Raw genomic sequence first — 24114 nt, forward strand, 5'->3', positions numbered from 1 at the left:
GCTATCTTTATGCGGCATACATACTATTTTAAAGGGGAAGGCATTTCTTTTATCAAATATTTTATAAAGAAAAATCCCCTCCTCAATTTTTATATCTAAATCCAAAAATGTAGCCTGTTGTCCTCTATGTTCACAATTTAGTTTTAATTCGTTTGGATATATAAGATGTTTATTTTTTTCGAATTCATCATTATCGTTTATATATATATATATATATATATATATATATATATATATATATATATATATATAAAAACTCCTTTCCACCAAAAGATAAACAAAAATTAAAAGATGATATCTTGACCTTTGAAACTGTCCTAAAATTTCAATTCTATGATCTGTGATTGTGAAATTTAAATTATTAAAAACAAAAATCTTAATTCAATCTTTTTGCAGTATAGTAACGTTAAAACATTATTTTCTTTGTAACATGCTTCTGACATTCTCTCGCTCTCTTTCGCACTCTCCTAGAGACGTACATCTCTTTCGATACCAATATGAATGCAAACACCACCTCCACCTATTTCAAACAGCATTCCCACGTTTTCTTCACAATACTTCAGTTTTTATTTTAACACCATTGCATGAATTGGTTTCAGCTGCGACTAACTCAAACTCCACACCGGTTACCCCATACTTAGAGATAGCATTTCCACAACTTTCAGTTCTTGTCGAAGGCATGACAGACATGCTAGCAGTGATGTTAGGTTTCACATCATCAGTGATGCGGACCCGATCTTGACTAGTACCAAGTTTAAAAACTCCACTATAACTGATGTCGTTGAAATCCTTGTCATGGAGCGCATTGCCACCATTTAAATCTTTTCTTTCTATTAAAGATAAGGCAGTTTGATTTTTAATCCTGGATATTTCAATAAGGCCTCTTGAATTATCTTGCTCAGATTTGAGCGGGTTCTTTGTTTCAAAAACAGACTGATCATCCTCTGGTGTACAATCGTCAGTTTTTTCAGTACTGTTATACGGCAATGGTTGTTGAAGGTCTGAAGTGCCCGATTGGTAGTGAACTGAAGTTAGCGATTGTGGCCCCAGAGTGATAACATGGTCTGTGCTTTCAAGATCTCCTTGATATCTTACTGGCGGTCGTAATGTTGCAGAACCAAAAGATAATAATTTGCGTATGGTTGAACTTTGAGAAGAAACTAAAGGCAAAGTATTGGTGTTTGAGTTTGGGAGACTACCATCGTCTAGAGATGCAAAGCGATTGGTCGCATTTGGTGCTGGCTGCTCGATCTGCACAGAGGAAAAGGAAGACAGGGTAGCTAGGTTCTCTTTCTCACTAGAAGTTCTTTTCGGCACAGGGTTTGCAGGTGTAGAAATCGCATGTGTTTGCAAGTGGGCTACATACGCACTGGGTAGCAAGAACACCTTCTCGCAATATTGGCACTTGAATGAACTGACCTTTTCCATGTGCGTCTTCAGGTGCGAGGTCAGGTGATTTGACTGCGTGAAACGCTTGTTGCACACCGTACATTTAAATGGTTTCTCACCAGTATGAATGCGAATATGACGAAGGAGGTGGCTTGGTCGGGAGAAAGACTTCTCACAGAATGTACACTTAAAGCATCGTCTTCCGTTCGCTAATGCTCTGTAAGGCATTTGCTTTTGTTTTGCTGGCACTGTCAACAGATTAGTTCTGGCAGTCGGAGTAGAAGATCGGTTGAAGGCTGAGGTGCTAAATGATTTCTTGGAAATGTGAAGCCTTGGAATGAATCGATGAAGTTTGAATCCTTTTCGTGCTTCATGTCTACCAGTTACGTGATTTGTCTTCATTGAATTCTTTTGCATGGTCAAAAAATTCTTGTTTACTTTACAGCTGGTCCTTGCCGGGTTGACCTGTGGTACAGAGCAGGTATTGATTGACTTTTCAACAGTGTCAGTTGCTCCTGCGAGTAATTCTGTATGTGATTTTATATGGATTTTTAAACTCGATGAATCCAAAAACTGCCGATTACAAATAGAACATTCATATGTTACTTGGGGTGAAATCTCTTTACGGATTATTGACAAATTATTTTTGGTGTTCAAATTCTTTGCAGATTCTTTTGCACCTGGCAACTCTAAATGATGAGAACGTGCCAGAGGAGCAGAAAACTTTTTGTAACTCTGCCCACGCCCCAAAAATGGCTGACCAGTATTCACTGATAAATGCTCATCTTGCGATTCCTTCACAAACATGTTTTTGGTGTCTTTTGTATAATGCTTGTCTTGTAGCGGCAGTTTCAGAGACAATTCAGAACCTTTAAGTATTGGTAATGCAGAATTGTCTGAACATTCATTTACTGTAGAATTCTTAAGTTCCGAACTGGCAGAAAAAGACAAATCGTTGCTACAGGAATATTCCGCACTGTCACTGTTGGGCCTGTCATGATAGATCATTTCTTGTATTTGTTCAGTCTCTTCATCAACAGGCTCAGTTTTAGCAATAGGCTTACAGCCTTCATCCAAGGATACAACGAAAGTTGCATATTTGTCTTCGTTTGAAGATTTTTTGATCAGATACACTGGAGCAGCATCTGGACAATCTGAGGTCTGAGATGCAAACACCAAAGTAGTGTCTTCTTTGTTGCATGATAAAGACGATGCTAAAGGCAAGTCAACTAACCTTGGATTGTCAACAAGCTGTAACAAGTTGGTGCGACCTTTTAAGCTGGATGTTTGTCCCTGAGTATTGAGTTCTTTTGAACTGGATGAAAAAGGTTGTTGATTAGAGAGTTGATCATCTAGTGGTTTTGAGGAGAATCCCTTGTTTTCTTGTGGTTGAATTCTTTGATGGTTGTTATGCTGCGATTCCATAGATGTAGGTTCCAAAGTTATCGGATCAGAAAATGGTTCCTCTTTGATTTGTTTGCATAACAATAAAGAACTTTTGTCACTGACGGTTGCCGCTATATGGTTTACAAACATTGGCGATGACTCTTTTGATTTGTCAGCGTGAGATTCTGAAGATTTGTTTTCAGCATGTGATGCTTGCCTATTTAGTGTCAATGTCGATGACCAATTATTCTTTGACACAAGTTGAGCCTGAGGCAATGAAGGCTGGAATGGAAAAGAAGTTTGAGCAGAGAGACAAGATGACAGATTTGATATGGAAGTCATCGTAGACGTATCTTTTAAAATGTCAACCACTGTTTGATTATTTTGCTCTTGTTGGTGATGCTGAGCACTGCTATTGCTAAAACTTGCTTCCATCTGCAACGAGCCTTGCAGACCCTCGATTGAGGATAGAGATTGACCAGAGTGAAAGTTTTTGTTATGCTGGTCAAGCTGACCGAATGAGGGAAAGGTTTTGTTACAATATTGGCAGCTCAAAGATTTCCCGATTGAATGGGTTTTCATGTGGCTTGTCAGATGATTCGACTGACGGAAACGTCTTTCGCAATATTTGCATTTGAACGGCTTCTCCCCAGTATGAACTCGGACATGTCGCAAAAGATGACTTGGACGCGAAAAAGCCTTTACACAATGCTTGCACTTGAAACGCTTTGGACTGTTGTTTGGCAAAACCTGGTTCGCATTAAACTGTTGGTTGTTTGAGAAAGAAGCAGAGAAAGAATTTAGTTTCCTGAAATGTCGGCCCTGAAGTGAGAAGGGTTTCGCTGTGTTTCTTACCTGACTGAATGATGTTAAATAACCAGTACCTGACCTGTTGTTAATTAAAGACTTTCGAACAAATCCGGCTTCAGATCGGATTTTTCTTTTCCCGACAAAAGAATCAGAACTAAATAGTTTCTTCTGAAATGGAGAATCTCTTTGACGAAATAACAAGGGGGGTGTAACCAACTTCAAACGTCCATCTTTGTTCTTAGAACTCAAAGTTCTTGATGCAGAAATTTTGAGTATTTCATTGGCTGTGTTAATGTTGAGATTTCGTGCTGACTGATTTGGGAACGGGCAACTTGATGCAATGGAGACATCTTTTAAATGAGTACGCACGTGCTCAGTTAGGATCGCAGAGTTAGCAAAATCCTTGTTGCAAAATGTACATCGAGACAGCTGTTCTTTTATAGACAAGTTGTGTAATGCCGACTGACATGGATTTGTTTCAGACATCCTGGCATTAATCGTTTCTGAACTGGAATGGGAAACACCGGATTGTTCGCAGTTAGATTCATTCTTAGATCCTGTAGAGTGGAATTTTTCACCGGAAGAAAACAGATCAAGAGTTTTCCTTCCAAACGTACAGGTTTCTGAGATCCATGGCACACTTAAGTTATAACCCTGTTCTTTATTAAGATTCTGTTTGGGTTCTGATACACACGGTATATTGTCTGAACTGCTTGATTGCAAGTAAGAGTCCTGTTGAGAAGCGATTTCTGGATTTGTAATCAGCTTAGGCTGGGAGGCTAACACTTCTTTCACCATGATTATGTCAGGATCTGGCTTGATCTTCACCCCTTTTGAAGGCAGCGAAATATCTTTGTCTTGGCACATCTGTAAATTACTACTTACCGGAGACGGTTTGTTTAACAAACCCCTTATAGTGTTTGTACGGAGGCACACATTTTCTTTCATGTTCAGTTGAGCAGGTGCTACTACTGTTGAAGCTACTTCTGCCCTAGAACAGACAGAATTCACCAGTAATGCACTGCTGACATCGGCACTTGCACTGTTAGCTTCCATCTGGGAGTTTCTTTTAAACCTAATTGCACAATGTGTCTGCATGTGGATGTTAAGAAACATGCAATTAACAAACTGCTTGTTGCACATTTTGCACCTAAAGGATTGTTTCGCGGGAAGATTATTATTACTCACATTCTGCTTTGTGCATTCTTTTCTCCCTTGGTTAAGGTGATTTTGCCAGTTAGACGGAGATGGCCGAGATGTACCTGCTGGGCGTAAAAGCAAATTGTTTGATAAAACAGAATTGCTCTGTTCTTTCAGAGTCGCTCCAGATGAAAAAGTGCTTCCTGAAGAAAGCCCCAACTTGACATCACTTGTGTTCTTGATTTTCTGGAGTCGATTTATGGAAAGAGGAGGCATAGCTAGCTGCTGCTGAAGTTTGGATTTGGGACTAAGACAAGAGGTCAGTGATGACACGGAAGTGGAAGAAACATTTGAGAATGACTGTGGTGTTGACGTAGTTTGAATGACACCTGCAAATGCTTGACCTGAGGAGGTCAGATTAACATTAAAAGGTTCCGACCTCTTTGCGGTACAAATGCCCTCATTCGCTTCCACAGACCCAGGTGGCATTGTTGTCATCCCAGTCGCATGTTTGGCAGCATCATGCGTCTTCATATGTGACGTTAGGTGATTCGATTGCCGGAATCCCTTTCCGCAGCATCGGCACTTAAATGGTTTTTCTCCGGTGTGAATCCGAATGTGACGTGTCAGGTGACTCGGTCGACTGAATGACTTTTGACAAAATTCACATTCGTAGCGGCATTGTTTTGGCAGCTGGTTTGTTTCAGAGATGGGACGAGATGCAAGCGTCTTTGCCACCGATGAGAGGAATCGCTTGTTTTCACCAACACCATGCCTGTCGTCATAACTGACACAGTTATCAAAGAGCTTTGACAGGTTTGTCTCCATGGCGGCATCGACATTAGCAAGAATGGTTGACATTTTGGATGAACCCAAGTTTAGTCGGTTATGCATTGGTGTGAGGCACATTTAGTTTGGATGATGGAATGTGTTGATGATGAATATAACAAGGCAGCATTTAAGTGATGAAGAAAGAATTTGACTAGTGACTGATGATGGTGATGGTGGTGAGAGAATGGAGTGGTTGCTCATTTCAGTATTTTGGTGGTGGTGGTGGGGGAGCAATGTTTGTAGATGTGGCTCTTTAATTTCTGGAACAACAGAGCTAAAAAAAAAAAGCTGAAAAGAAAAAGGAAAAAAATATTTAGAAACTGCATATTACATTTTCATCAATGACACAATAATCATACGAGGGGCGTGCAATAAATAATGCCCCTGACCCACTTCTAGTTGTCTGATCTAGCTGAAATTTTGCATGTACAATGATTTATATCTCTACGGGTTATGTGGTAAATTACAGCTCTGAACTCATTGTGGTTTCTGTTTTACAGGTGTTTGAACTAAGTCAGATATGAAATGGACCTGTTGAATGTCGAGCAGTGATCTGGTTTTTGTATTTGAAAGGATGCACACCACAGGAGACTTTTGATGAAATGAAAGAAACTTATGGTAATAATGCCCCATAATATGATCTTGTAAAACGCTGGCATCATGAATTCAAACATGGCCGGAAGTCTGTGGAAACAGCTCCCAGACCTGGTCGCCTCCCTTCTACCATTGATGAGGCATCTGTCCGTGAAGTTGAGGCTGCCATTTTGGAAGATCGGTGCATTACTATTAGCTAAATAGCCCAAGATGTCAAGATTAGTACAGGGTCTGTGGAAACTATCACTTATGACCATTTGCATATGCATAAGGTGTCTGCCAAATGGATTCCCAGGTTGCTCACACCATTCCAGAAGCGAGAACGCGTCAAGTGCTCGAGGATGAATTTGGAGATGTGCCAAGAAGATGGGTCAAAGTTTTTCAAAAGACTGATTACACAGGATGAAACCTGGGTCTATCACTATGATCCAGAGACCAAAGCCCAGTCAATGCAGTGGAAGCACTTGGACTCACCACCTCCAAAGAAGGCAAGGGTACAGCCCTCCGCTGACAAGGTCATGGTCACAGTCTTCTGGGACCAGGACGGAGTAGTGATGACAGATTTCCTGGCAAAGGGTACCACAATTACAGGAGCCTATTATGCTTCACTTTTGAGGAAATTAAGGGAAGCTATCAAAATCAAGAGAGGGGGGGCAAGATCAGCAAAGGACAACGCTCCGGTCCACAACTCGCATGTTGCCAGATCAGAAGCACGGGCATGTGGTTATGAAATCCTCCCCCATTCTTCCTATTGTCCTGACCTTGCACCCTCTGACTTTCACCTCTTCCCAGCCATGAAGTTGTTTTTGAAAGGAAAGCGTTTCCCAGATGATGCAGCCTTGATTTCTGAAGTCACGTCATGGTTGGAGGACTAACCTGGGGTGTTCTACAAAAACGGTCTCCAGAGCTGCATCAAATGATGGGAGAAATGCATAACTCTGGGTGGTTCCTATGTAGAGAAAGACTAATAATTGTGCTAAGTTTTGTTGCTCTATTGCTATGGGAAGTGGGTCAGGGACGTTACTTATTGCATGCTCGTCGTAACAATTAAAAAAAACATACTTTGCCCATTTACATGTTATTGTTATACCATGTTATCGGCAATATAGTAATGGGTTTCATTTCAATTTATTTAAAAATCTTTGTTCATCTTGAACAACTGGTAATATGAAAGGTTTTTTAAATTGTCCCCTAAAAATAAAAATCAGTTTGCATCAGTAATAAACAGAAAAAATATTTAGAAGCTATATAAAACATTTTCATTAATAACATAAATGATAATTGCAATGATTTTTAAAAAATGTAATGTATAAAAATAAGTCCGACGAATTTTAAAAGGTGGAAGTAAATAGCATCTAAGCTGACAAATTGAACTTTGCAAATTTTCATTCCATGTTATTGGTAATATAATAAAACACTTCATCTCAGTTTTTTAAAAAAATTGCTTTGTTCATCGTAAGCAACAAGTAATACGAAATTTTTTAAAATAATCTAGAAATAAAAATCAGTTTATATCAGTAATAAAAAGAAAAAAATTAATAGACTTTAATTGTATTTTTTTTTCATAGTTCTTTTAATAAAGATAGCGAATTCTTCTTTTGCTTTCTAACACATTCTTACAGTGTTTTCATTCATAAGGTATGAATTATCTCCCTTTTATTAGAGATTATAACTCACATTTTAACTTGAAGAATATAATAATGCCTGTAACATTTTATTTATTTATTTATTTATTTTTTTGTATCAGGTTAAACATGCACACATGCAACATATATGCAGATGTATAGAGCACGGTACTTTGCTGACATGGCCATGTTGAAAAAAGTGCATTAGGAGATGTAGAACAGTTGAGGTAGCAGGTTTAGTTCATGGGGGAAGGTCAAGGAAAACATGTGAGGGAATGATAAGAACAAATTTGAGAGATAGATTGGCCAGAGATAATTTGGAAGTCAATTTCTAAAAGCTGTCCAACACATGGCATCATGTGATATTGACATTAAACTAAATATGATGAATGATGGTGATGAAAAAACAAACAAAAAAAAAGACATGATTAAGTTGGGAAAGTAGTTTAATGAAAATTGTGCAAATTATTACTTTAAACACACAGGCAAAAGCAGGAGTTAATAAATGCAAAAAAAGAGCCAATATAGGCAAACAAATGAAGCATTAAGAAGAAAAAAAAAACAGGAGCCATTAAAGAGAGTAAAAAAACAGATGCCAATACCGTCCCCCCGCCCCCACCAAAAAAAAAAAACATGCTAATATAGGCAAAAATAAAAACAGGAGCCATTAAAGTATAAAAAACAGGAGCCATTAAAGTATAAAAAAAACAGGAGCCAATAAAGCATAAAAAATAGGAACCAATAAAGCATAAAAAATAGGAACCAATAAAGCATAAAAAATAGGAACCAATAAAGCATAAAAAATAGGAGCCATTAAAGCATAAAAAATAGGAACCAATAAAGCATAAAAAACAGGAGCCATTAAAGCATAAAAAACAGGAGCCAATAAAGCATAAAAAATAGGAACCAATAAAGCATAAAAAATAGGAACCAATAAAGCATAAAAAATAGGAACCAATAAAGCATAAAAAATAGGAACCAATAAAGCATAAAAAATAGGAACCATTAAAGCATAAAAAATAGGAACCAATAAAGCATAAAAAACAGGAGCCATTAAAGCATAAAAAACAGGAGCCATTAAAGCATAAAAAACAGGAGCCAATAAAGCATAAAAAATAGGAACCAATAAAGCATAAAAACAGGAGCCATTAAAGCATAAAAAACAGGAGCCATTAAAGCATAAAAAACAGGAGCCATTAAAGCATAAAAAACAGGAGCCATTAAAGCATAAAAAAACGAGCCAATAAAGCATAAAAAACAGGAGCCAATAAAGCATAAAAAACAGGCGCCAATAAAGCATAAAAAACAGGCGCCAATAAAGCATAAAAAACAGGCGCCAATAAAGCATAAAAAACAGGCGCCAATAAAGCATAAAAAACAGGAGCCATTAAAGCATAAAAAACAGGAGCCATTAAAGCATAAAAAAACGAGCCAATAAAGCATAAAAAACAGGAGCCAATAAAGCATAAAAAACAGGCGCCAATAAAGCATAAAAAACAGGCGCCAATAAAGAAAAAAAACAGGCGCCAATAAAGCATAAAAAACAGGCGCCAATAAAGCATAAAAAACAGGCGCCAATAAAGCATAAAAAACAGGAACCATTAAAGCATAAAAAACAGGAGCCATTAAAGCATAAAAAATAGGAACCAATAAAGCATAAAAAATAGGAACCAATAAAGCATAAAAAATAGGAACCAATAAAGCATAAAAAATAGGAACCAATAAAGCATAAAAAATAGGAGCCATTAAAGCATAAAAAATAGGAACCAATAAAGCATAAAAAACAGGAGCCAATAAAGCATAAAAAACAGGAGCCATTAAAGCATAAAAAACAGGAGCCATTAAAGCATAAAAAAACAGGAGCCATTAAAGCATAAAAAACGAGCCAATAAAGCATAAAAAACAGGAGCCAATAAAGCATAAAAAACAGGCGCCAATAAAGCATAAAAAACAGGCGCCAATAAAGCATAAAAAACAGGCGCCAATAAAGCATAAAAAACAGGCGCCAATAAAGCATAAAAAACAGGCGCCAATAAAGCATAAAAAACAGGAGCCATTAAAGCATAAAAATAGGAACCAATAAAGCATAAAAAATAGGAACCAATAAAGCATAAAAAAACAGGAGCCAATAAAGCATAAAAAAACAGGAGCCAATAAAGTATAAAAAACAGGAGCCAATAAAGCATAAATAAACAGGAGCCAATAAAGCATAAAAAACAGGCGCCAATAAAGCATAAAAAACAGGCGCCAATAAAGCATAAAAAACAGGAGCCATTAAAGCATAAAAATAGGAACCAATAAAGCATAAAAAACAGGAGCCAATAAAGCATAAAAAACAGGAGCCAATAAAGCATAAAAAACAGGAGCCAATAAAGCATAAAAAACAGGAGCCAATAAAGCATAAAAAACAGGCGCCAATAAAGCATAAAAAACAGGCGCCAATAAAACATAAAAAACAGGCGCCAATAAAGCATAAAAAAACAGGAGCCAATAAAGCATAAAAAACAGGAGCCAATAAAGCATAAAAAACAGGCGCCAATAAAGCATAAAAAAACAGGAGCCAATAAAGCATAAAAAACAGGCGCCAATAAAGCATAAAAAACAGGCGCCAATAAAGCATAAAAAACAGGAGCCAATAAAGCATAAAAAACAGGAGCCAATAAAGCATAAAAAACAGGAGCCAATAAAGCATAAAAAACAGGCGCCAATAAAGCATAAAAACAGGCGCCAATAAAGCATAAAAACAGGCGCCAATAAAGCATAAAAAACAGGCGCCAATAAAGCATAAAAAACAGGCGCCAATAAAGCATAAAAAAAACAGGAACCAATAAAGCATAAAAATAGGAGCCAATAAAGCATAAAAAACAGGAACCAATAAAGCATAAAAAACAGGAGCCATTAAAGCATAAAAAACAGGAGCCATTAAAGCATAAATAAACAGGAGCCATTAAAGCATAAAAAACGAGCCAATAAAGCATAAAAAACAGGAGCCAATAAAGCATAAAAAACAGGCGCCAATAAAGCATAAAAAACAGGCGCCAATAAAGCATAAAAATCAGGCGCCAATAAAGCATAAAAAACAGGAACCATTAAAGCATAAAAAACAGGAGCCATTAAAGCATAAAAATAGGAACCAATAAAGCATAAAAAATAGGAACCAATAAAGCATAAAAAAACAGGAGCCAATAAAGCATAAAAAAACAGGAGCCAATAAAGTATAAAAAACGGGAGCCAATAAAGTATAAAAAACAGGAGCCAATAAAGCATAAATAAACAGGAGCCAATAAAGCATAAAAAACAGGCGCCAATAAAGCATAAAAAACAGGCGCCAATAAAGCATAAAAAACAGGAGCCATTAAAGCATAAAAATAGGAACCAATAAAGCATAAAAAACAGGAGCCAATAAAGCATAAAAAACAGGAGCCAATAAAGCATAAAAAACAGGCGCCAATAAAGCATAAAAAACAGGCGCCAATAAAACATAAAAAACAGGCGCCAATAAAGCATAAAAAAACAGGCGCCAATAAAGCATAAAAAAACAGGAGCCAATAAAGCATAAAAAACAGGCGCCAATAAAGCATAAAAAACAGGCGCCAATAAAGCATAAAAAACAGGCGCCAATAAAGCATAAAAAACAGGAGCCAATAAAGCATAAAAAACAGGAGCCAATAAAGCATAAAAAACAGGAGCCAATAAAGCATAAAAAACAGGCGCCAATAAAGCATAAAAACAGGCGCCAATAAAGCATAAAAAACAGGCGCCAATAAAGCATAAAAAACAGGCGCCAATAAAGCATAAAAAACAGGCGCCAATAAAGCATAAAAAAAACAGGAACCAATAAAGTATAAAAATAGGAGCCAATAAAGCATAAAAAACAGGAACCAATAAAGCATAAAAAATAGGAACCAATAAAGCATAAAAATAGGAACCAATAAAGCATAAAAAATAGGAACCAATAAAGCATAAAAAATAGGAGCCAATAAAGCATAAAAAACAGGAGCCATTAAAGCATAAAAAACAGGAGCCATTAAAGCATAAAAAACAGGAGCCATTAAAGCATTAAAAACAGGACCCAAGAAAGCATAAAAAAAACAGAAGCCAATAAACTCACGTCAAAAGCATCTACAAAAGTTGTGGATGGCCTATGCCCCTCCAGGGTCTCAAGGCTATGGATGGATGGATGGATCTTGCTAAAGTAATTTTTGATCGCACTATACCACGGTCACCGAGAGTAAGAAGAAGGCCTGTTAAGTGAAAAATGTCTACAGGTAATGTAGGTAAGATGTCAGACTGTCAGTACTATATGAGGGCCATTTGAAAAAGAGCAATAAAACTTTTTTAAAAAGAAAAAGGAACACAGTTCGATTAATACTGAAACTGAACTTTATTCAATATAAATATTACCTATGAAAAATTCATTTTAAAGCAATATACAATTTAATACTGATAAAACTGAATTATGAATTTAGGGAACAGACAATTAAAGAAACATTAAACACAAATATTTTTTGGCCTTCGGAACAAGATCAAGGTGTAGTATCTGTTTTGATGCTACACTTTACCTTTTCTGTCCTCGGTCGGTGGAGGAGAAATCTTTCATGACTGAGACAATTTTTATTTTTGTTCCTATCCAGAGTGCCCCTTATTGGGAAGCTGGATTTTTCCCACAAGATTATATGCTGAAATATTTAAATAACTATTACTTGAAATACAGAAATTATATTTAAAGTTTTGGTTTTTTGTTCTTCTATGTCCATTTTTTCCCCCATGTTTTTCATCAAAATGTGTAGCATATTAGTTGTCTCACAGGCCATCATCAGTGATCGCTCACTGGTAGTAACTTGTGGTGTTCCCTGGAGACCAAGTGACAACAAGTCTCCCCAGATTTCCAGTGTTCTCCACCTCTTGACCACTTGTGCAGATGATTGCATGTTATCGCAACAGCCATTGTCACTGATTTCTCGTTGGCATTAGCCATTGGTGTTTCCTAGGGTTTGGATGACAAAATGTCTCCCCAAGGTATCAGATTTGAACTGCACACTTCTAGTGGAGATTTGGCTAGTACTCTCCCACCTCAGTCTTTCCATCCTCCCTGACCCTTCACAACTAGTTGGAGTAGCGCCAGTTGATGTCATCTACACCAGTTTTTTTTATTATTATTACTATTATTATTATTATGATAATAATAAGGGTGCTTGTGTAGTGTACGCACGTGTATTTTAAATATTTCCAAGTTAAATTAAATTTTGGGTTTATATAACTGTACACATAGATTCGAAAAAATGGTCAAAAATCAAATATATACCAAATAAATGTTATCAAAGGCAAGATAAGTTACTCTTCTACCTATCTGGAAAGGTTTTTAGTGGTTTTACTCACTTTAAAACATGTAATCACTTCGAAAATCATACAATGTTTATCGATATATTTTATTTGTTATATATTTATTTTTTGACAACTTTTTCGAATCTATCTGTATAGTAAAACAAACCCGTCATGTAAATTATTTACAGTTAAAAATGTTATAAAAAACAAAAACTTGAAATTTTAAATATATTTCAAAGAAATAAGTTACGCCCGGTGCTAAAATATTGAAAATTCACTGATCGTGAAAAAAAAATAAAAATTAAAAAAAAACTGCCGTGAAAAATGCTAACTATATTTGGAAATACTCAATGAAAAGTTTTATTTATTATTAAAAAAACGGACTGAAAAATATTATATAAAAATTGTTTGTTTTGCAGTAAAAAAAAAATAAATAAAATGAAATATTTGACTTTCTCCGATAGAAATTAAAGTTAAAAAACTAGTTCACTTACTATATTTTGTTAGATTAAAATCATAATGTGCAATTATAATAATTATTATCCAAATAGAGAATTGTTTTTTTCTCTTTAGAACATACATGGACAATCGGTAACACATATTGGTAGCCATGGATAATCGGTAGCCATATTTTTTTGCCTATTAGTGTGACCATGTGGCTGAATACCGGAAGCTATCTATACCTACAACTTAATCAGGAAGTGATGTTATGCTGTCATATGCATCAGCCTTCTTCTTACTCTCGGTAGCCACGCCTATACCCATTCTTAGGCAGTTGGGTGTTTTCCATTCGAGACAAAGTGCCTCTAAACCAGGAGGGAAGGCGTCAGAAGAGGAGATTTGCATCAGTAGGAGAGGGGACCATTCTCTAACCACCTAGTCTGTAGTTTAATCTTTTCTTGAGATGTTGTTAGAGGTTTGACAAGACAGATGAAGCTTCTCCTTCGTTTCAGTCATTGAACCATTGTTTTACGTCCATGAAGGAGATGGTCTTCATCACTGATAGCCAAGTAGAGACTTGGCTGGTAACTTCCCATCTCACATCAGAAGGCAAGAGAACTTAAATGCCTACTAGACACTGTCCCTGAATGTCTAAGGTCTCTCTGTACAGGGGTTTGTCAGGTAAACTGCATGAAGATACTTTTCTCTTAAGTAGCAATACGAAGCTGGGTACTCCACCAGAATAGATGAATTCTTGTCCTAAAATCCAGTAAGACCAAAAAGAAAGATATAACATACTTAAATGGTTAATTGCGAAGAGGAAAGTTATGTTCTCAACTTCTTAACTAACTTTAATGCAACATTTGAATATCTATGTATCTCATATAGAGTTCAAACGTTAGCCCCAGGTAAGGGACCTCTTGATTTCTGAGAACTTCAACTGAAGGAAAATGAAACATGGGTCAATGCTAGTCAAGAGATGCATGTTGTTCAGGTTAGTAGGGCTCAGGCATCCAGTGATCAAGCGGCAGACGTTGTTCAATACTCAATTTAGCTTTTTGGTATATGTTGATCTCTTCCAAACAGGACACTCATACTTTGGAATGGAATAGCATAGGATCAAAGCAGTCTGAATGCAGTGTTTGGATGGCTTGAAGAATGAGTTGACTAGAAAGTTAAGATCTAATGTCTTCTCCACCTCCTTCAGCAGAAATGTGCCATTGTATTGTCATATATGAATTATTTTTGTAGGGCAGTGCTTTTCAACCTTTTTGCTGAAGTGGAACCCTATGGAAACATTCCACTGACTCATGGAACTCCTATGCAATAATGTAGTTGTCTTATGCAAAAAACAGTATGTAAAAATTAAAATTATGATTTTTAGTGTGATTCTTTTAGTGTTGACTGTTTAATAAGAATATATAAAAACAAACTTAATTGTGGCAAGACAAATTAATTTAATGTAGCGATTGAAATTATGTCAAATTTTGAATATTTGAACAATAACTTTTTTAAATATACATATAATTAAAATAGATTTTCAAAATTGAATTTAACATTCTGTTTATTTGTTTATTGTTCTAATTTGGAAATTGCTGATCCCTTGAACTGTACTGGCAGAACCCTAAGGTTCTGCGGAACCTTGGTTGAAAAGCGCTGTTGTAGGGTGTCTATTTACTTCTGTTATGCCTGCATATATTCGACCAGTCCACTGAAGCAAAAGATTTTGAAAACTAGATCAAAATAGACATCTGTGCCTTAAAGTGTCTCATTTTATTTTCGATTTTAAAATGTCAATATTTTTTTTTTTGTAGTTAAGGAGTTGAAACAGACATACAAAAATATATAAATAAATAAATAAAAATCAATTTTTATTTTGAGTGTCTAACTTAAAATAAAAATTGATTTTTTTAAAAACAAACAAACAAACAAACAAAAAAGCCACTATTTTTAGGGGAAGTGAAAAATGTTTAATAACACAAACGGAAATAAATTCCTTGTTCATATAAATAAAGCCATTTAAAGTAAGCTAAGCTAAGTAAATTACTTCTTAAAAAACAAATAAAAATAAATTTGTTGGTTTTATTTAAATAGATTTGTATGTTTTTGAAAAGGTCGATAGCGATGTGGGATACTAGAATAGTGGCCTGACGTGACATATGAATAAAAACATATAATCGATGGCAGCAATTAAATCACAAATCTTTGTATATCTATTTATTTTTCAAAAGATCTTTCACATATAAATCAGTAAATAGGGATTTACTGTTAAATATAACTGGGTTGTTATGTATTTCATAATTTTGAGCGTAAACCTCTCTTTTTTCAAAAAAACAAAAAAGTATACTGAAAAATGGAAGAATGACACTTAGTCTTTTAAATAGATTTTTTTTTAAAAGTAAAACTGAAGCTTAAAACACTGAAAATCTTTATAAAAATATTTGGTTCACAACATAATTCTTTCGTTTTGAATAAATTATTTTTATATAACTCAGTTTACTGTTTTTCATTTCAACTTTACCAATTTTCGTTCTAACATTTTGGATCTACTAGAGAATGTCCATGTTATATTTTTGCCAGGGTATTGACTTACTTAAAAAGTTTTTTTTTTCTTATTGATACATAAAACTAAATTGATTTTCATAATCTTAAAAAAGATATCAATTTTAGAGATACTAAACATTGTCTTTCCAATAAAATTACATAGGCGGGAAACTACATGATTTCCATACTCCAAAAATTGTAAACATAACTATATTTTAAGATATTGTTTCTCTAAGATCTCCACACAGGCAACGCCTGATAAGTACAATCAATTTTAAATAAATAAATGACAAAAGGAAAGGAAAATCATCTCCCACTCTAAAATTAAAAATATTTAATATTTTTTTAATTCTTTTTTTGTGGATATTTTTTCAGGCTGTTTATATGTACCCTACCCCCAAGTAAAATTCAAGTTGTTTTTTGTTTTGTTTTTTTCTTTAGGGGTAGTAGGGGTGTAACCTATTGTCAGTATGATAATAAAAGAAATACCAAATTTAATTTTTTTTTTTTAATTTTCTTCCTTTGAAAATTGTAACATTAAGTATGAGGCAGCAAAACCAGCTGACAACATTGCCCTGCTTTTTATTGAAACCAGCCAAGAGCTCTTTTTAGTATCCTTGCTGTTCCCTTAAGTGCAATTGTATGGATCTCTTTTGCACTAGGTTCACCAGGAATATTAGTTAGGTAGGACTTCAGGTTCTTCTTCATAAGCCCTGTGGCACCTATAATAACTGGTATGATTGATATCTCTCTAAGATTCCAGTTTCTTTTCATATCATACATGAGACCTTCATATTTGGTCTATTTCACCTTTTCAGCTCTGTTCAGACCTCCATCATTAGGGACACTCACTTCAACCAAGGTTGCCACTCTCTCTGACATTCCATATAACTATCTCAGCTTTGACAGCAACATTTTCAAGGTAGGTGGCTGTAGAGATTACACGGCCATAATATATGGTATATAAGTCATTTCCAACTGTTCTTTCAGGTTGATGTTCCCAGGACTTGCTGCTACATTGAATGTTTATTTTTTTACAGATGGTCCAGTGGAGGTACTTACATACTCCATCATGTCTCGTTGTGTAGTAGCCATCTTCCAAAAGAACCTTGCAACTTGATACCAGATGACTCACACTTTCCAATTCCGTGTGGCAGAACCTGCATTTGTTGTCATTACTGATCCCTGCCATCTTCTTGAATGCATTGGTCATCAATCCCTGGTCTTGAGCAGCCATTATAACCCTTTCCTGATCGTGGTGGAGGACTCACCTCTTGAGCCATTCCAAGGAACCTTCTTTGTCTGTGTATTCCTGGGAGAGTCCCCTCAGAAAATACTTTGCATGCTGACGTTGGTAATGTTTCATGTTCAATCAAATCATTTGAAATTAAATACTGCATTAAAACATGCATGAAAAAGGTTTTATTTTCTGTTTTGTTTGTATCTTGAAAAATAAAATAATTCCTAAAGAAGACCAAGTAGATCTTTGAATGATCAAATTGGAACTATTGATTCAATTTGATCATGGGAATCGCTCCAGACAAGCCATGAAGACACTTGATGTAAGGATCTAAAAAAGTGAAGCATGCATGGTCTCATGTGAGTGCACAGTGAACGAGGCATAAAAAAATGACTAAGTTCAGCAATTACCCCCCCCCCTCAATTCTGACTTATTAATTCTTTGCTTCTCCCCTTTCCGGTCTCTTTTCCCCACTTCATCTTAGTGTCTAATCGATAATAATCCGATTAAAATACTTTTTTTAAAGTACACGCGAATTCATTCATAGTTGTGAAATCATTCAAAATTGAAGAAATAAAGCGAAACTGAATTTTTTTTTAATAATTACACAACACTTTAAATTTAAATCAATGTATTCAAACGGTCCTTCAAGTTTTACAATATCTTTTTGCTTATTAAATTGTAAGGTGAAATAATTTTTGTATTAAGGAAAATGATAGTATTAATAAAAATAAATTAATAAAAATAAATTAATAAGAAAAAGAAAATTTCAAACATTCAACTAAATTGTATTATTTGTAGTATTTTTACTATTGTACTCGCCTTGCATGCTTATCTCACAATGATTTGGCTGATGTAACCTACGACCTTCATCAGGAACAGATTCCCGAGTTTAACAAAGTTCAACTGATGAAGATCGAAAGTTAAATCGACCGAAACATTGTGAAATAAACACATAAGATGAGAACATTAGTCTGAATAATATAATTTATCAATCCTCATCTCTAAAGTTCCAAAACATAACATTTCAACCCATGTGATTTTTCTTTAAATTAAATTTTAAAAATATTTCTGCACTAGTAAGTTTTATTGTTTGTTTGTATTTAAATTATTTGTTTGATTTCAGGTTTTTGTATTTTATCGTTTGTTTTCATTCTTAAAATTATTTATCGTTTGTTTTTACTTTTAAAATTATTCATCGTTGGTGTTTAATGTTTTTAATTTTTTGTTTCCTAACTTCATAATTCAGTGTTATCAGTATCAAATTGTGTATTGCTTTAAAATTACTTAATTTTACATAGATAATATTTATATTTTATATTGAATAAAGTTCAATTTAAGTATTAATCGAACTGTGTTCCTTTTTCTTTTGAAAAATGTTTTATTGCTCTTTTTCAAATGACCCTCATATAACAAATCTTACCTACATTGCCTGCAAGCATTTTTCAGTTAACAGGCCTTCTTCTTAATCTCGGTAACCGTGGTCATACCCTCATTAGAAGTCCAAAACATTTTAACAGTCTGAAACAGTATTTTTTGTTCAGAAATATATTTTTCATGAAGCTACAGAATGGTTAACAAAGACCCAGCATCCTCCTCACGTAAAAAAAAAAAATGCGTTTCTAAATAATAATGTTATTATTTAAAAACCTATTCCTAACATGGCTTTGTTAATTATTCTGTTCCGATGTGAGATTTTCATTTCAATAATTCGTTATTCTTAAATTATTGATAGATCATGATCATCATATTCATTTAATGTCCGTTTTACATGCTGTCACGCATTTGTCGACTTCCAAAATAACTTATCTCTGGACAAACCTTTATTTATCTTTCATCTCCGTTTTTTATCATTCCCCCCGCCCCATGGTTTTCTTGACCTTCCCCTGCGAACTGAACCTGCAGACACAATTGTTCTACATAACCCAAGAATTTAGTTTCATTTCTTTCAATGTGGCCATACCATCAAAGTCTACTGCATGCATCTCCCTACACTGTCCAGATTTAATCTTTCTCTCGGTTCATCAGAACATTCAAACTCACATTACACATCCATCGTATCATTCTCATATCACTTCTATCCATGCAACACATATCCTCAACCCTCATTGGCTAGCTTTCGCTTCCATACATCATCACACTGTAGTCCGTAAAGTAGAGACCGTAATGAAAATTGGAAAAAAGTTAAGAATGAGGGCAGTCACATGATATTTAAAAAAAAATTAACGGCATTTAAATATGTGAAAAAGTAAAAAGAACACAGAAAGAAAAAGAAAAGAAAAAGCAGCATCGCCTAAAGAGGTCTCTAATTAATTGTAACTAGCTGACCGAAACATGCCCATGAATGTGTAGCGACATAAATACCTATATAAAATAAATATAAAAGTATAATATATATACTTCATTCAGAATAAAATTATCTAACAATCAACTGGTATGGAAACCTGTGATTATAAGTTTTACAAGATATTACTGGCAGTAATATTCTATAAATATTATCCCACCTAAACAATAATTGCTCGATATACAAGATAGAGCAAATAAATTAATTTTAGTCATTCAATGAATTTAAAAATTTATGACGTGAAATGTTTGAGTTTCAAATCAAAAGATTTTTATTATTCTATGTAAGACACAAAGAATACATTTGAATTATTATAACTCCTTATCCTATAGGATTTCGATGTCTACCATCTCTTCAGAGGAGAAAATATTAGCAAATAGTTATAATGGTTTACACCTTATTTGCTAAAGTCAGTGAGACATGTAAAATATGTTATAGAGTAAGGTAAGTTAATGAAAAGGATATAAAAGTTCGCATCCAAATTGCATGGTAAAATCCAAAGTGAAATGTCTTTGATAGCAGTGTTGTAAAATGATCCAAACTGTATTTTGAGTAATCCACATCACAATGTAATGGTCCCAAGTAGGTATATATATATATATATATATATATATATATATATATATATATATATATATATATATATATATATAGATAGATAGATAGATAGATAGATAGATATTACAGAAGATGAGGACACCATCGGTATGCTGTCCTGATATTCTTTAATATACTTACAAATAGATAAATATTACACTCGGAATTTTTTTCTAACATTCTGTGTGTGTGTGTTCGTTTTCTTTAGACTCCGAAACGACTAGGCTGATTTTTTTTGAAATTTCACACAAATGTACTTTATGCATCAGGCAGTAGGGCTATGACAACAGCATATTCTTATCATTGTTTTGACTCTCGAGTATATATCCGACACAGTTAATCAACCGAGAACCACATACATCACTCTATATAAAAGCATATAAGATATCAACGGATACACACTCAAGAGTCAAAACAATGAAAAGAATATGCTGTTGTCCTAACCTTAGTAATTAGATAGATTTTCTATCGGAATGTCTCCGATAAGTATCGAAAATCGATAATTGAACAAATCCGATTAAAGGATCAATCCGATTTTGACCAAAGTTGACACCCTTATATAGGCTAACATCACAAATGCATTTGAGAAGTTGACCGACGTACTCGAGTGTTACCCAACTAGCAAAATACGCACCGCAGTACCGCACCGCACCGGCTCCGAAGTTTTATCATCACACAACAAGCACTATGTTCTTTGATAAGCCAGGGGCGCGTTCAAAATAAATGTTTCTGTTTAGAGCACAATTGATACATGCCTTTTGCGTTTAAATTTAATTCAAGCCATTAAAATAATTTTATAAAATCAACAGTAGGTTCTCTACAGTGCAATGTAGACTACACTGTATTGTGGACTAAGTCAATGTGGGGAAGCGAAGCAAAGCATGTGAAGTTTTATCGTATTCAATTCCGGGCAACGTCGGGTCTCCTTCCTAGTACATGAAAAAGGGAAGAAGAACAAGAAGAACAAGAAGAAGGAGAGAGAGAGAGAGAGAGAGAGAGAGAGAGAGAGAGAGAGAGAGAGAGAGAGAGAGAGAGAATTTCTTTCATATTTTGACGAGTTTTGTCCTTTCGAAATCGCAGTTTTTTAGAGAGGGGTTCATTTTTTCTTTTTTTATTCGGACATGAAATCCAAGAATCAAACAAAAAGAAATCGATGATTGTTACTGCAAAACCAAACAAAATGAAATAAAAAAAAATACAGCAAAAACATTAAAATAGTTAAAATAAAAACAAAATTGCAATCATGAAAAATAGGTTTATGCCACAAGAATAAGAAAAAGAAATTGTAATAATTGCAAATCCTCATAAAAAGTAAAGATACTTCTACAGTTTACTAACCGTGCGTAAATATATTTTTTTCTTTTTTTTTTACAAACCCATTCTTGAGGTGGGGGAGGAGGATTTTTTTTTAACTATTCCATACTTTCACCTAACAATTAAATAAACAAAAGATACCGTAAAAAAAAAAAATTAACCTGAAAATCCTATCTTAAAAATAACACGGTCTGTAAACTGCAGGAGGGGTACCAAAATAAATCTGATATCGAATTCTAAGAATTCGCCATCAGATTTATTCTTATGAAACAATTTTTCTATTATTATTTTGATATTAAAACAACAAAAACACAACGAAAAAAATTAAAGAAATCCGAATATCTCCACTAAAAAGCGTAAATCCACTCAAAATAAAAATATTCGTAGAAAACCTTTGCTTAACAACTGCAAACACAACAGTGGATCGTCTGACAATATAATATAAACAAGACGATAACAAACCTTCAGGATTGTAACATTCCAATTGCTAAATTATCCCCGGATTGTTACTGGGGACAGTTCTAGCCGTACCCAGTACCGAGTTGGGGATTAAGGCATCCTTAAATAACCTGTGAGGTCGGCATTAAACGTTTTATCTGGGCGAACAAAATGTTTTATTTTCTTCTGTATTAAGAGTCGCCATAGAGGAACAATCAAGTAAACACTTGGTCTAGTTCTTTGTAAAACACAAAAGAGTTCTTACACTAAACCGGAAGTTTACAAGACGCCATTATTATAAGGGCAGAAATGGTGTTACATTGTTATAAGGGTAAACTCGTTCATGATAGAGGCGCTATTCTTTTGAAAAAAATTAATGTTCCCAAAATAGAGAAAAAAGGGAGCAGTGTGCACCTACCTTAGCTTACAGAAGAATTACCTCTTTCTGTGACATAGCAGTCAGTTAATGTAGTGTCTCACCAAGCAAGATATAGACGATCCAGAAGTAATTTACTAGCGATCAGAAAACACAACTAGTATCCAAGAAAAAAACTAAAAGGAGTGAGATTACCTCCTATTTATAACTGAAGGGTAACCATCACATGATCTGCAAAAATACTTTAAAACTGCTGATAAGGCAATAATATCCCCCTTTTTTTTAATCCTTTTTTTTCTCTCACAATCTCCAAGAAAAGGAGAAGAAGAAAATGAAGGAAAACAAAAATATAAAGGCACGCATTTAAGACAGTTAACGTGTTTGTATATTTTTATTTCATTTTTTTGTATTGGATCCTTAACTATTCTGGATGGAGGCTAGGATTGCTTCGCCACTCTTTCTGTGGTGAACAATTTGGACAATATTACTTTTGTCTTTCAGGAGATGGAAATTAAATCCCCATACACCTGAAGTGACACCAGTTGTCTCATCCGTCACAACGAATCATGCCCTGATCACCCTGCAGGGAACCACGCATGGGACAAAGACAAATGAATTCTTGATTGGAAGAAGTCGATTGAAGAGGAATAGCATCAATCGATGCAGGTACGGATTGAGCTTAATCCTCTCTAAAGGATAACTCAAGGTTCTTTAGCGAATGAATATGCACTGCATTTCCCCCTTGCTGACCTGACTACACCATCCTCTCCGCAAAATGTCTCCAAGATGATCCTGAGAACTCAAAAGCATATAGGCTTAAAAGAACTCCTGACCAATACCACATTTCCAACTTTCAGCACTCAAGAATAGTCCTGGGGTTTTTCTTTATTTATTATAACATAGAGTTCAGATTTTCTCCAGACACTGATCTCTAACCTACATGGTCTTGAGAAATCTTTCTCAGCTGTGAGGGAGGTGTGAGGCAAAATCCTCATTATTCAGATTCAAGAGCAGCCCAGGATTCTCATTAAACTGCAAAAACATGTTGGGGGTTACAGCTTCTAATTCTATCTCTGCTGATTCTCAATGTTAGAGGGTGGTTGTTAAGGTGAAATAATCCATCTCCCCTCTACTAATCAATAATCCATCTTACCTCTACGAATCAATAATCCATCTTACCTCTACTAATCAATAATCCATCTTAACTCTACCAACACTTTATAAAGACAATTCTTGACTGTCTGGATATTCCTCTCCCCGACACCTCCAACCTAGAATGAGAAAAGAGGAATGGGGTAGAACTTGATTGAACAAGAGCCAAACTTCTGCTGGTAATAATGACTCAAGATTAACCTTTTAAATAACCAACTACCTCCCAGAAAAGTTTTTGCATTGTCACAATAAATAGCAGCTGGAATGTCATACAGATTCGTAAACTACACCAATACCTGCAGAAAGGCCAACACGCTCATGTCCAGTACAATCTCAATATATACAGCTCTGACACTAAAACAAGTAAAGATGAGCAGGTATATTTTTACCTACTTACCACCCTCCCTAACCCAAAGGTGACCCATGAAGTCCACTCCCGTGTGTTTGAAGGGAACCTCCAGTTCAACATGAGAAGCAGGTAAGTTGGCCATATTGAGAGGCAAGATCTATCTAGCATTATACTTCTGGCACAGAGCACATGAAGCCAGGACAGTGTTCACTACCTTTG

At 35.0% G+C, this 24114-nt stretch overlaps 1 protein-coding gene across 1 annotated transcript; it reads right to left on the reverse strand.

Moving 5' to 3' along the window:
• Window positions 1–419: 419 nt before the first annotated feature.
• LOC145277771 (uncharacterized) lies at window positions 420–22269 on the reverse strand. Its single transcript, XM_080129519.1, has 2 exons — window positions 22043–22269; window positions 420–5844 (listed from the first exon to the last, which is right to left on the reverse strand). Exon 2 carries the CDS (start codon window positions 5632–5634, stop codon window positions 550–552), a length of 5085 nt encoding a protein of 1694 aa, XP_079985645.1. The 5' UTR covers window positions 5635–5844; window positions 22043–22269; the 3' UTR covers window positions 420–549.
• Between the last annotated feature and the right edge of the window lie 1845 nt (window positions 22270–24114).

The sequence above is a fragment of the Euprymna scolopes genome, chromosome 6, assembly GCF_053919585.1.
Source record: "Euprymna scolopes isolate OS-2025 chromosome 6, ASM5391958v1, whole genome shotgun sequence".
Classification (NCBI taxonomy): Eukaryota; Metazoa; Mollusca; class Cephalopoda; order Sepiida; family Sepiolidae; genus Euprymna; species Euprymna scolopes.